The 13,454-nt window shown below is 43.4% G+C and overlaps 1 protein-coding gene across 2 annotated transcripts; it reads left to right on the top strand.

Annotated features, from left to right (window-relative positions):
• Positions 1 to 238: 238 nt before the first annotated feature.
• CDCA7 (cell division cycle associated 7) lies at positions 239 to 13,133 on the top strand. 2 transcript variants are annotated; one of them, XM_070476006.1, is made up of 10 exons: positions 239 to 345; positions 3,559 to 3,684; positions 4,105 to 4,341; positions 6,770 to 7,006; positions 7,315 to 7,392; positions 8,385 to 8,582; positions 9,156 to 9,293; positions 9,989 to 10,138; positions 10,527 to 10,663; positions 11,801 to 13,133. In XM_070476006.1, exons 1-10 carry the CDS (start codon positions 262 to 264, stop codon positions 11,829 to 11,831), a joined length of 1,416 nt encoding a protein of 471 aa, XP_070332107.1. In that variant the 5' UTR covers positions 239 to 261; the 3' UTR covers positions 11,832 to 13,133. The 2 variants fall into 2 exon arrangements, with proteins under 2 accessions (XP_070332107.1, XP_070332109.1); XM_070476008.1 differs by lacking the exon at positions 4,105 to 4,341 and having other exon boundaries at positions 240 to 345.
• Positions 13,134 to 13,454: the final 321 nt, after the last annotated feature.

The following is a 13,454-nucleotide window of genomic DNA, read 5'->3' as shown; positions in this document are numbered from 1 at the left end:
GTAAAGAGGCAGGTCCTGGAGCTTCCAAGGCACTACTTTTCCAAGGCGGATCTTAGGGGGCTGCAAGACTATTACTGGACTTTAGGGTATCTGGAAGGGCTACTTTTTTTTCTCGGGGCCGAGTGGGTGTCAGGCGGGTGGGCCGTTACCAAAGCTGGCAGGACCTGCGCCACAACGCGGGAAAGTCAGCCACGCCCCGCCCCTCCGGCCCCGGCTCTGCACACCCCCCCGCCGGCCCGCGCGGCGAGGGCTCCGGCTCCTATGCGGAGGGACGGCGGCGCGCGCGGCTGCTCAGCTTTCCCCGCTCCAACGCCGGCCGCCAGCATGGACGCTCGCCGCGTGCGGGTGAGGCTGGACGAGCTAAGGCGCGGGATGGGCGCGGTGGGTGCTGGGGGCGGGCCGACCCCTCCAACTCTGCCGGCGGAGTGTCCTTATCAAGGGTTGGCAGTCCTGGGCGGCACCCATTTAGCAAGCCCCAGATTTTGTGCACTTGGGGGTATTTTAGAGACTGTGCCCAGCGGGCGTGACACCCGGCGTGCGGGCGGTCAGAGAGTTGTGAGGTTTGCAGGATGCTTGGCAGCCTGGGGAGCTCAAGGCCACGTGCGTCCCAGGCACACGTGTGCTGCGAGTAGCAGGGGCGGACCGGTCCCCCATTGTGTCTGCTGGTCCGAGCCCTGTCCGCAGGGCGCGGAGGGGAGCGGGACGTGGAGGAGGGTGCTGCCCTGCAGCGTCCTGGCCCTTTCCCGGGTGCAGCCCGGGGAGGATGAGTGTCTAGTCACGCACCCTCCCGCGCGCACTGGGGACCCTTACGCTAGCTTCCTGCTTGTTTTTGCCTTGGCAGTGCCGGCAAGCGCATCTAACTGCTGCGAGTTGATGGGTTTGGAGTTTAAAGGTCTTGAAAACCGCTCTCTGTAGAACTTGGGTTGCGCACACTTGAAAGGGCACTTACAGTCACAGGAGGTGATTAGTGCAATGATGATCTGATAGGTTCGCCGACCATTCGCTCGCTTCCCATTCCCTTTCCCACCCCCCAGCCTTTCTTGCAGCAACAGGACGCAGCCCTGAATGGAACATGGAACGTTACTGTTTACTCTAACGGAAACCGGAACGGAGGGTCTGCCCCAGGAGAGGTTAGAGGGTGGGGGGTTGGGTGAAGAGGAAGAAAGTGACAAGCTTAAAATAAATAGCAGGGGTAAGGGGCCCACTTGAGGGGGCCGGGGTCCTCCGGGAGTGGGTTGGGGAGGGCGTGTTGGGGGCGTAGTTTCAGAGATACCTCTCCCCAATGGACCTTGGCGTTGGCTTTCAGGAGGAAGAAAACCACATGTTAGCAGGACCTGGAATCTGACATCCCTGGGTTCAAATTTGAGCCATCATGGGACTTGAATAATCTGTTTCACCACTCTAAGCCTCAGTTTCCACCTTTGTTGCAAGAAATTAGTGTGAAAGCATGCTTAGTGCCTGGCACAAAAAAACTGTTGAATGGTATTTGTTATTACCTACCTGCCAGGAAAGTCCATGACCATTTGTGTTGCTTCTTTCTGTCTTATCCTCCAAACATACATTTGCCTGTTAACTAACTTCGCATGCACTGACTTGTTAACGCCCAGCAAGTATTTCCCTGGGAGCTTCCAATAGAATGCCTCCCTTGAGGCAGTCTTGTGCCTCTGACTGCAGGCAGGTAGACTGATGGTTGCAGGCGTGAGTGCTGAGTCGCTTCAGCCCCGTCTGACTCTGCAACCCCATGGACTGTGGTTCACCAGGCTCATCTGTCCGTGGCTTCTCCAGGCAAGAATACTGGAGTGGACTGCCATGCCCTCCTCTAGGAGATCTTTCCGCCCCAGGGATTGAACCCCCACCTGCTGCTCCTGATTTGCAGGAGGATTCTTTTCCATTGAGCCACCGGAAATGGTGATAATTCCTGCAGCAGTGTGAGGAGCACAGCTATTTTAGGAGACTGCAGACTCCTTCCAGCCCTGTGATCTTGGGGCAATCTTATTTCACCCACCTGGTACTTTTAATTTGTTCATCTGGAAAATTGGGAGTTTCTGAGACTTCATTAGTAGGTAGTACCTCTACCTGTTATCACATTTTCATGATTTTTAAAAGGACAAGACTAAAACTTGCTAAGATGATTGAATGGAGTCTGTTGAGAAGCACTGACTGGGTGGTTGGGTTCCACCATCATGAGAATAATTTTATTTGCAAGAGAAGTGTGTAACAGGTGTACAAAAGATCAGAAAGCTCTGTTCCCTCGACTCCTCACATCTTGGCATTATTTTGTGGGACATGTAGCAGAAATTGCCTTCTTAAAGTTTTCAGTATGGAGTCACTTCTGTTATTCCATGGCCATATTTCAGATATGAAAAATATAGGCAGTAATACAACAGTAATGAATATTCATTGGAAAGACTGATACTGAAGCTCCAGTACTTTGGCCACTTGGTGCAAAGAGCCAACTCACTGGAAAAGACTGATGGTGGAAAAGATTCAGGGCAAGAGGAGGAGAAGGGTGCAGTATGAGGATGAGGATGAGACAGATAGCATCACTGACTCAATGGACATGAGTTTGAGCAAACTCTGGGAGGTAGGGAAGGACTGGGAAGCCTGGCGTGCTGCATTTGATGGGGTTGCAAAGAGTTGGACATGATTTAGTGACTGTACAACATTTAAGAAATCTCTTATTAAATATGAAGAAATGGTAGAAGCTACTATCTTTTTTACATGAAGTAGTTGTCAGGTGCATATTCTGATGATTGGTGCCAGGCTTTCATTGTTTATGAAGGAAAGAAACATTTTCATATCCATAGGTCATATGTATCTAATAAAAGGACTTGTAAAAACTTAAGACTTGTGCAACAATGGAACTATGGAAAGAGCTGAATGGCCAGCCTAATAGTGCCCTGAAGTGGAATCGGGCATTCTGCCTGGGTTTAGAGGACTGTTTGACCTTTAACTTGGTTCTTGTACATTTGTTGACTGGGTTCATATGTTTGATTTGTAAAGACTTGTGCAGAAATCACTGTTCCCCTCCTGATTGGCACAAGGCCTGTTTGAAAGTCTGCCATCTTGAAATAGAGGTGCTGTCTGGGTTTCCTGGTTTGAGAAATTAGCATCACAGTTCAGACTCCAAAGCTTACTTAGAAAGACCTCATTAGCTTGATTTTGGCTGGGGGAAAGAAATCACTCTACCATTTTGTAATTTTGAAGTACAGTCTAATTTTTTTTTTTAAGGGCAGATTTTAGTAGGTTAGCATTTAACGCCTTGGGAGCTCAGTATAATGTTAAGAGTTTGGGAGTTTTTAAGGTGAGTTAAAGGGTAGTTCCACGGGTATTTGAATAAATTGATACTAATTTTCCGGCAGAGGGATCTCTCTTTAGGATTTTACCTGATTTTGGGAAATTTTGTAGCGATTGCAAACCCTCCTTTTTCTTTGTAGGGTAAAAGAAATGGACATAACTCCTCTGCGCTTTTTCAACCTACTCAACTCAAAAATGATACCTTTCTTTAGATTCTGCAGCAAGCATCCCATTTAATAGTATGGCCATTTCCGTTTGCAGCAAAAGGATTGCAGAGCAAAGAAGAACTTCAAGAAATTCAGATATGTGAAGTTGATTTCCATGGAAACCCCGTCATCCTCTGATGACAGTTGTGACAGCTTTGCTTCTGATAATTTTGCAAACACAGTAAGTGCTGCCTGAGAATAAACAGAATGGAGTCTGCAGTGCTCAAAATGCCCCAAATGCTTTGTGCGTGATTAAAACTGCTTGCTTTTTGCCTACATTTCTATACAGCTGTTACGAAAATACAGTATGCACTGTAATTTCATTTCACTTTTTGCTGTGGTTCTAGGTAGTAATTGTTGGAGGTAGATTAGCTACTTATTCTATCCTTTTGAAATGTCGCCTAACCTAACATGCCTGATGATTTGCCATAACTGCTCAGAAATCATTTGTAAACCTCTGAACCATTTTTCTTTGTAACAAAAGCTATTCTCTTGTAGTGCACTTGTAAATGTGATTTGCTCTCTGCACGGTTTACGGAAAATTGGTTCTTGAAAAAGGAAAAAAAAAATGCACAACCACATTTATTTATTTATTTTACAGAAACCTAAATTCAGGTCAGATATCAGTGAAGAACTGGCAAATGTTTTTTATGAGGACTCTGATAATGAATCTTTCTGCGGCTTTTCAGAAAGTGAGGTGCAAGATGTGTTAGACCATTGTGGATTTTTACAGAAACCAAGGCCAGATGTCACTAACGAACTGGCCAGTATTTTTCATGCCGACTCTGATGATGAATCGTTTTGCGGTTTCTCAGAGAGTGAGATACAGGATGGAATGGTGAGTTTGAGAATTTCACCAATATCAAGCAATAAGGTACATTTAGAGGCATGACATACTTGCTTAAAAATCTTTTTTCCTTATGATTTTCATTTTAGTCATGCCAGAATGTTTTGTTGATCTTTTAAGAAAGTTTTAAGAGTATCTTCTTCGTGTCTTAAAGCAGTTTTTTGCTAATATATTTCTAATAGTAAGGTTTGAGGATTTTTGTAGTCTCTGAAAATCTTAGAAACTTGTAAGAAACGATTGGCCAGTGTGCAGATTTCTGTGGCCACAGAAATCGAGCCCAATCAGAGGAAGCAGATATGTCCTCAAGATGAGCTGTAGTCACATTTTAAGTGCCCAGCCCAGGGCCTGACACAGAGTAGGCCTTCAGGAAATGTTGATTCCCATTGTGGATCTATACCTGCATCTGGAAAGCCTGTGATAACTCGTGCAGGTAATGACAATTAGGGCCCTGCCTGCTTCCGCTGTTGCTCCTTCGTTGGCTTTTCTTTTGCCTGCTGTCTTACCTTTAACCTCTATTGTCCTGCTCAGGACACTGCTGCCAAGGATGCGCCTCAGTTCCACTCTTATCTGAGCATGCTGTTTACTTCTGCACATGTTTTCTTCTTAGCAACACTTTCTCGACAAAGGAAGTGTGCTTCAGGTGCATGCTCTCCTGCTCGTTGTGGTCTGCCACGGGTCCACAGCCTGGGACCACAGTTGCGCGGCGCTGACATAAGTGAGAACATCTGGCTAGGGAGTGTTTTATCATGACCTAACTTCATGATAGTATAATATTTTCTCTTAAGACGTGATGTTGATCTGAATCAGTGCATACTGGAGTTATTGGCAGCACTGCTCTGCGAATCTGGGTATGACTCAAACATTGTCTCTAGCCTGAATCATTTCTGGGCAGTGTTTCAGTTCTTTGTAGATGCTGTTTGTTGCGACTGAGAAAATGCCAATCTATTCAAAGGCTTAAGAATTTGTAAAAGTTTTTTTTTGTCATTTTATGTCCTCTCAATCCGCACACTAAAAATAACATAAAGGTTATAAAAAGCAGTGAGGTTGTTGAAATGTTAAAAAAAAAATGGGCCTTCCATTTTGGGACTTTATGGGTGGTATTTTTTTTTTTTTTTAATGGGTGGTATTTTTTACTGCTCTCTTTTTTGTTTGTTTTCAACAATCACCACAATCAATTTCAGAATGCTTTCATCACCCCCAAAAGAAACCCTGTTCCCATCAGCAGTCACTTTGCATCCTTTCCCAACACCCTCAGTTCTTGGCAAACACCAATCTATTTTCTCTCCTACGTTTGCCTATTCCAGGCATTTCATATAAATGGAACCAAACAATACGTGGTCTTTTGTGACTGGCTTCTTTCACTTAGCAATATGTTTTCGAGGTTCTTTCATGTGCCGTTACTTCGTATCTTTTTATTGCTGAATAGTACTCAGCTATAAATATTCAGACTATATCATGTTCTGTTTGTCTGTTCATCAGTTGATGGATGTTTCAGTTGTTGGCACCTTTTGGCTATTATGGATGATGCTGTTGTGAACATTCAGTGCAAGTACTTGTGTGGATATACACACCTGAGTATATACCTAAAAGAGTAGAATTGTTGAGTCATATAGTCTCTATGTTTAACCTTTTGAGAAACTGTCAGACTGTTCCAAAGTGGCTGCCCCATTTTACACTCCTCCCAGTGTTTGCAGGATCTGATTTTTCCACATCCCTGCCATACTTGTTTATTTGGCTCTGCTAGTAGGTGGGAAGTGATATCTCATGATTCTGATTTTCCCCAGTGGCCAACTTTAATACATTTTAAATGATGGAAACATTACATTTGGAATCTGAAATTTAAAAAATTTTATGCTTACACAAAATGGTTTAGAGAGTTGTTGTTAATGTTGTTTAGTTGCTAAGTCATGTTTGACTCTTGTGACCCCACGGCCTGTAGCCTGCCAGGCTCTTCTGTCCTTGAGATTTCAAGAGAGGTAGTCAGATAGAGCATTGAGACATCTTTAGTATAGTTTAATACTACCATAAGTATGGAAATCATGTTTATGAGAGAACATATATTTGTCCCTAGAGGAATTCTTTTAAAATACATATTCTATTTTTTTAAGGAAGTGAAAAAAGGAGCTGGGATTTTTCATAGTTTAAAAAATGACTCCAAACCACTGTCTAGGGGCTGTGACTGTGGCTTATTACGGAGTGTCCCAGGAAAGCTCTTGAGTTAATCGGCCCTCGGTTGTTGTGTTTGTTAGTAATTCCTGATTTTGTTGCTCAGAGCCGTCAGTTAAACTTGACAATTAAAGTGTTCAATGCGAATGTATTTGCAAGTATCTTCTGTTCCAAAGGCATTGTGTCGTCACAGTCTTGCAGACTGTGTGACCGTCAGCTAGTCATTAATGCCCCACTTGTTCCGATTGACCAGAGGCTGCAGGTGGACCGTGAGGGCTGTCGGACCCGCAGTCAGGGCACACGGTCTGGACCCCTCCGCGTGGCCATGAAGTTTCCCACACGACACACCAGGGGAGCAGCCAGCAAAAGAACTGTGCCCCCTGGGCCCCCGGAGAATTCTGTGACCGACTCCAATTCTGACTCGGAAGATGAAAGTGGCATGAATTTCTTGGAGAAAAGGGCTTTAAATATAAAGCAAAACAAAGCAATGGTAGGTATCTGACTTTGAAGGTGTCAGAACTGATGACCCTTCCCAGCATTTCTCTAAGCCACTTGTTGCTTATATCTGTGTCCTAAGAACTATTTTCCACGTAGCTCTGAAAACGTCATCACATATGCTTATGCTTTAGCATGTATTTCTTTCCCTTTTCTAACTTTTCTTTTTTTCATTCTGTGAACGTTTTGAGAAATGTACAGGGCAAACAAACTGTGAGTCGTGCCGCTGTGATTTCTAGAATTTGCTTGCTTACAGCAGTTACTGTAAACCAATAATTTCTGTTTAATTTCCTCCCTTTCTAGCTTGCAAAACTAATGTCAGAATTAGAAAGCTTCCCTGGCTCCTTCCCTGGGAGGCGTTCCCTGCCGGGCCCCAGTTCAGTAAGTACAAATATTTGTTTGTGGAATGGTGTTTGGGGTAGGTCTGAGGTGTTGTGATAGTTTAAAGTTCGATTTTGTTATTTTGTGTGATTTTGTAGACAGAGGTGGTAGAGAAAGTCTTCTAAAAGATCTCTGGGACCTCTTCCTTGCACCCCAGGCCAGGTGTGGACCCTCTACCCATGCCAACCACCTACAGGGCTCAAATCACCCCCTTTTTTTTTTTTGGCTGTGCTGCGTGTCATTGAGATCCTAGTTCTCCCACGAGGGATTGAACCCACACTCCCTGCAGTGGAAACATGGAGTCTTAAGTACTGAACTGTCAGAGTAGTTCCTCAAATGCCTTTTGATTGGTTATTTCTCTCCCTCCCACCCAAATAAACTAAGCCCCTCAGGGATAGGGAAGAAAAATTGAAAGTTGTTTTTTTCTCTAACTCCAGCCCTTGGAACATTTCTACTTGGCATGATAATCAATCTTTTTAAAATCTGAAAATGAGAAAAAAAGAAAAAACAATTTCTTAACCAAGTCATGGCCTAATATATGTGATTGTATTCTGAGGAGCTAAGCCTGTGCTATTTGGGATCTGGCCAGTCGGCTCTGGGACAAAAAAAAGATTTCCTTTCCCACCTCCTCCTGAGCAAGAATAGAACACGGAAAACCATACATACATTTCTCTCTTGGGCAGTGAGTATGTTTCAGGGCTTAAGAGATATTGTAGAAGAGGTTTTTTTTAGAAAACAAAATTTTTTCTTACATCTTTATCAAGTCAAGAATAAATAGGTCGTCCCTGAGTTTAAGAGAAACTGGGCTTGGTGTTAGAGAAGCTGAATGTCAATGGCTGTGTTATTTCTGGGCTCATTTCCCATGCGTTACAGAAAGGATGAAGGAAAATGGCAGGTGGAGCATTCCTTTTACTTAGGGGAAAACCTGCCTCAGGAGAAGCTGCCACTTGGCATTTTGGAATAAGTGGGTCCGTCCTCTGTGTTTTCTTCAGCGTCCAAAGACACCCAGGAGGCGCACGTTTCCAGGTGTCGCCTGCAGGAGAAACCCTGAGCGGAGAGCTCGTCCGATCACCAGGTCCAGGTCCCGGGTCCTTGGGTCACTTAGGGCCCTGCCCACGGAGGAGGAAGAGGAAGAGGAGGACAAGTACGTGTTGGTGAGGAAGAGGAAGCCCATGGTCGGCTACATGAGTGTGAGTTCTCTGCTTTTGTGCCTGTTCTTCTGTTTGTCATCTTCTGTGGGTCCAAGGATCATGGACACAGGATGGGAGCATACACAACCTCAACACCAGTGATCCATATATATTTTTAACTTAAAAAAATTTTTTAAATTAATTTGGCTGTGGCACGCAAACTCCGAGTTGTAGCATGTGGGATCTAGTTCCCTGACCAGGGATTGAACCTGGGACCCCTGCATTGGGAGCGTGGAGTCTCAGCCACTGGACCACCAGGGAAGTCCCCAGGGATCTGTATTAAATGGCCTTCTCAAACCGTCCACAATGGTTAAGGTCACATCAACTTGTTTTGATGGCTCTTGGTAGCAGGCAAGAGAATTAAAAAGTTTTCTTGGGCTCTTCTTCATTGTGGGAGTTGTTTCAATGATGTTGTTCTGTGATCCTTAGTAAATAAAGCCCCTTTCTCCGTAAGTTCCAAGAACGATTTCCAGGTTGAGTTCTCTGTGAAGGAGTGACAAAGAGAGGATCTAAGAGTCAGAGCTGGGGAAAGCGAGCCAGGAAGGACGCTGTTCCTTGGTTCTCGTTATGCAGGAAGATGACATGCCCCGAAGTCGTCGCCCCGGACCCATGACCCTTCCTCATGTCGTTCGCCCGGTGGATGAAATCACAGAGGAAGAGTTGGAGAACATCTGCAACAACTCCCGAGAGAAGATCTATAACCGTTCACTGGTCAGAGCCTCTAAATAATGTCTGTAGACGTCCCCGTATATGAGAGACAGAACATTTTGCTCATGTTCTAATGGTCTTAGCTCATGGAATGTGTGCCTGGGTATTTTTTTCATGTAAGAAAAGAGAATTTTGTAGCATCCTTGGGATTTAGCCTGATTAGTAGGTTTGCAGTAGTAGTGGTTGCTTAGGTAAATCTTCAGCAGCATTAAATCTTTTCACAATTTAGAAATTCATTTCATTCAACATAAGTAGCTGTTAACAGGTGCCTACATAGATAGGTGCTGAGGATGTGGTGGTGTGCTAAAGACAGACAAGATATGGGCAAGCTTTCTTTTGCGAAAGATCTTTTCTTGCGGTAGTTTTGATAACATTAACGGTTGCATCTGCCAGTGAATGGAATCACCATGCTCAATACTTTCCAGGGCCTGGTGTATACGTGTGTGTATAGATGTGAGGTAGGATTCGAAGAGAAAAGATCAGACTACCCACAAAAAAGGACATTCTTTTTTTTTTTCTTTTAATTTTTTTTTTGGTAGTCAAATTTATCTTTCTTTTTTGTCTTGCTTGTGAGGCTTGTCCTAGGCAGTAAAAGCAAAGTCCTAACCACCAGGCTGCCAGGGGATTCCCAGAGAATGACATTCTGTTAAGATTTTCTCTACAAAGAGTAGTGTTTATGTTTTTCTTCTTATTTGCAGGGGTCAACTTGTCATCAGTGCCGCCAGAAAACTATCGATACCAAGACAAACTGCAGAAACCCAGAGTGCTGGGGCGTTCGAGGCCAATTCTGTGGTCCCTGCCTTCGAAACCGTTATGGTGAAGAAGTCAGGGATGCTCTGCTAGACCCAGTAAGTGCCTTGAACAGTTGGTCCTGTAGGTTCCAAGGTCAGCTGTTCTTTGAGCTGATGGGGCAGAAAGAGATTGAGCTCTTGGTGTTGAAAGGCAGATGAATTCAGTGTCGGCGCTGCATAGCTGTGAGCACTTGAGAGTGCTCAGGACCTGGCCGTTCAGGGGAAGTCTGTTCTCTAGTCCTCCTACTTGCAGTGGTTGTGTGACTTTTCTGCGGGATTTCCCATGGGAATGTGATGCATTAACCCCATTATGTGTTTTTTTTTAATAGTAATAAAGAAGATCTGAATGCAATTGATGACACCCACCTTAGAGGTTAAACAAGAGTAGATAAGTCAGGGGTGGTAAGGTTTGACTTAATGGTGCCTTCTCACGCTTCTCCTTCAGAACTGGCACTGCCCACCATGTCGCGGGATCTGCAACTGCAGCTTCTGTCGGCAGCGAGATGGGCGGTGTGCGACTGGGGTGCTCGTGTACCTAGCCAAGTACCATGGCTTTGGGAACGTGCATGCTTACTTGAAAAGGTAGGGCCGGTTTTTCTCTCTTCTGCACCCCAATCTTAATTTGGGTTTTTTTTTTCCTTATATTCATTTTTTTTTCAAGTTATCTGAAAAACTTTTTTTAAAGCACTTTTCGTATTTTTTTTTCCCTCAAACTTTAAACTCTATTTTGTATTGGGGTATAGCTGATTAACAACATTGTGGTTGTGTTAGGTGAACAGTGAAGGGACTAAGCCGTACATAGACGTGTGTCTGTTCTCTCCCAAAACCCCGCCCCTATTCATTTTTGTTATCTTTATAAAGAGAAGGTGGAAGTCAGGATAGCAATCACATGGAAAGCAGGAGGGGCACGTGGACATCAGGGAGCCTTGCAAACCTTCTTCTGGGTGGTGGTGACCCTTGTGGGCCCTCGTGTGTAAAATTTAAGCTGTGCACTTAAGATGCGTGTTATAATTCAATAGAAACATTTTTAAAGGAGTGATTAGGCTCTCAGAAGATTATTAGTATTTTTTTAACTTTAAAAATAGAAGTATGGTTAATTTACAACATTGTATTAGTTTTAGGTATACAGCAAGGTGATTCAGTTACATGTTAATATATTCTTTTTTGTATTTTTTCCATTACAGTTTATTACAACTATTGACTATAGTTTCCTGTGCTATACAGTGGACCTTGTTGGTTATTTATTTTATATATAGTAGTTTGTAACTGCTAATCCCAAACTTCTGATTTATCCTCCCCCCAACTCCCTTCCCCTCTAGTAACCATGTTTGTTTTATAGATCTGTGAGTCTGTTTCTTTTTTATCAGTAACTTTTTATTTGTGTCATATTTTTGATTCTACATATAAGTGATGTCATATGATACTTGTCTTTGTCTAATTTAGTATGATAATCTCTAGGTCTATCCAACTGGTCCATCCAAATTGCATTATTTCATTCTTTTTTTTTTAATGACTGAGTAGTATTTCACTGTATATATGCACCACATCTTCTTTATCCGTTCATCTGTCAGGGGACACTTAGGTTGTTCCTGTGTCTTGGCTATTGTAAATAGTGCTTCTGTGAACATTGGGGTGCATGTGTCCTTTGGAATTAGAGTTTTCATAAGAGAATTCTTAGGCCAAAAACCATATCCTGACATGTTCCCTCTTCTCTTTCAGTCTAAAACAGGAGTTTGAAATGCAAGGATAATAATTGGAAGATCCACTACCTGCCTTCCACTTCGCAACTCTTCCTTGTTAAAGTTTCCAGTTTTGTCATGTGATGGAAACCCGGGTTAAGAATTCTGAGGCTCAGTCTGCCTTATAGGCAAATCAAGTTGTCATCATTAAATGCGCACGTGTGTCTGGGCATCCCAGAAGTGTAGTGCCAGCTGTCCTCTGCCCTCCTGCAGTGTCTCCTTTGCTTTTCTGCCCACCCTCGCCCCGTGCTGTCCTCTTATTTCCAATGATTCTCCTCCATCATTTAGTTTCGGAATCCTTTTTAAACGACAGTTTCATGAAAGCATGTTGGATTTAATTGGCGTTGAAATAGCCCTGGAATCCACACATAAAACCAAGCACTTAGAAACACTGGTAGTATTAACTACCTCTACCCAGTTTCAGAGACTATCCCTGTAACTTGCTCACTTGTAAACACTGGGTCTGATATAGTGTTTGTCAACATTTTTAGCAGAATCAAGGCACAAAAGTCGTAAGACCATGTGGAAGAATTAGGTGATTGTTGGCAAGTGGAGTATATGACTTTGGAGGCTTCTGAGGAGAATATTCCGTGTATTTTGCTTGTGATTCAAGTTGTCACAGTTGAGACTTAGTTGCTGCTGATTTCCTCTGCCATGTGCATCTGGCCCACTGGTCACAATATGAAGGTTCGAGGACAGTACTAAGCTTGAAATCATTGTAGAAAAGCCGTCCTAGGAAATTGAGATGGGGAGGCTTCAGGAGTAGGCCAATCTTTGAATTCATGGAATCAAACCTCAGGATAATTTAATTTGCCAAGTTTATTTCAGCTCATAACATAAAGTGTTTCAAATAAATTCTTGGTTATTTTGCATGGAAATTTGATACTTAAACTCCGCTACAATCCTTTGCAGTTTTTGCTTTCTTGAAGAAATTACAAGCCAGGCATAGAGGATTCATGTTCAGGTTTGAAGCACTTTTATAACTGAGAAGTGCCTTTTTTGGAGGAGGGTGACTTTAACAGTTTGCGAACTTGCCATCTCTGCCAGTTTAGTTTCTGGGCAGAGTCGTGTGTTGTCTCTCCCTTGCCCTGTTTTGGCATGAATCAAATCTCTTTAGAGGTAGAGTCAAAGTGTGTGTGTGTTCATTTTGCTTTGCATCTGCAGCCTGTAGCTGTGCCAGTTCAGTTCAGTATTTGGTGCATAATTGGACCTTGAATCAATAAATGTAAATAGAGCTTTTGATCTGTTATGCTTTTATACAAAGTTTTTTTATTTTAATAATAAAACATTTTGTTTTGTCTACTTTTTTAAAATCTTTGATACTCAATCTTACTGCACCGAGTCCTAATGTTTCTTTCCTATTTAAACAAAAGACCATTTCTGCCTTTTCAGGACCCACTTTCCCCCTTTTGGCTTAAGTTTCTGATGACCAAGGGCTAGCTCTTTTGAACAGGGCCTGATTTGGTGATGTGATTAATAGCTATGAATCAGGTATGATTAATAGCTGTGAATTAGAATCCACTAAGATGGCTGCATTGACAGATAGAAAGTAGGGACCCATGAAGTTTTACAATGTTGTTTTCTTTCCCTTGGCCATTTGCCAACACAAGAACCAACAGCAATTTCACAACACC

This window comes from Odocoileus virginianus, chromosome 13, assembly GCF_023699985.2.
Source record: "Odocoileus virginianus isolate 20LAN1187 ecotype Illinois chromosome 13, Ovbor_1.2, whole genome shotgun sequence".
In the NCBI taxonomy this organism is placed as follows: domain Eukaryota; kingdom Metazoa; phylum Chordata; class Mammalia; order Artiodactyla; family Cervidae; genus Odocoileus; species Odocoileus virginianus.
The sequence above is the reverse complement of the archived record's forward strand: the minus strand, read 5'-3'. Positions and strand labels throughout refer to the sequence as shown.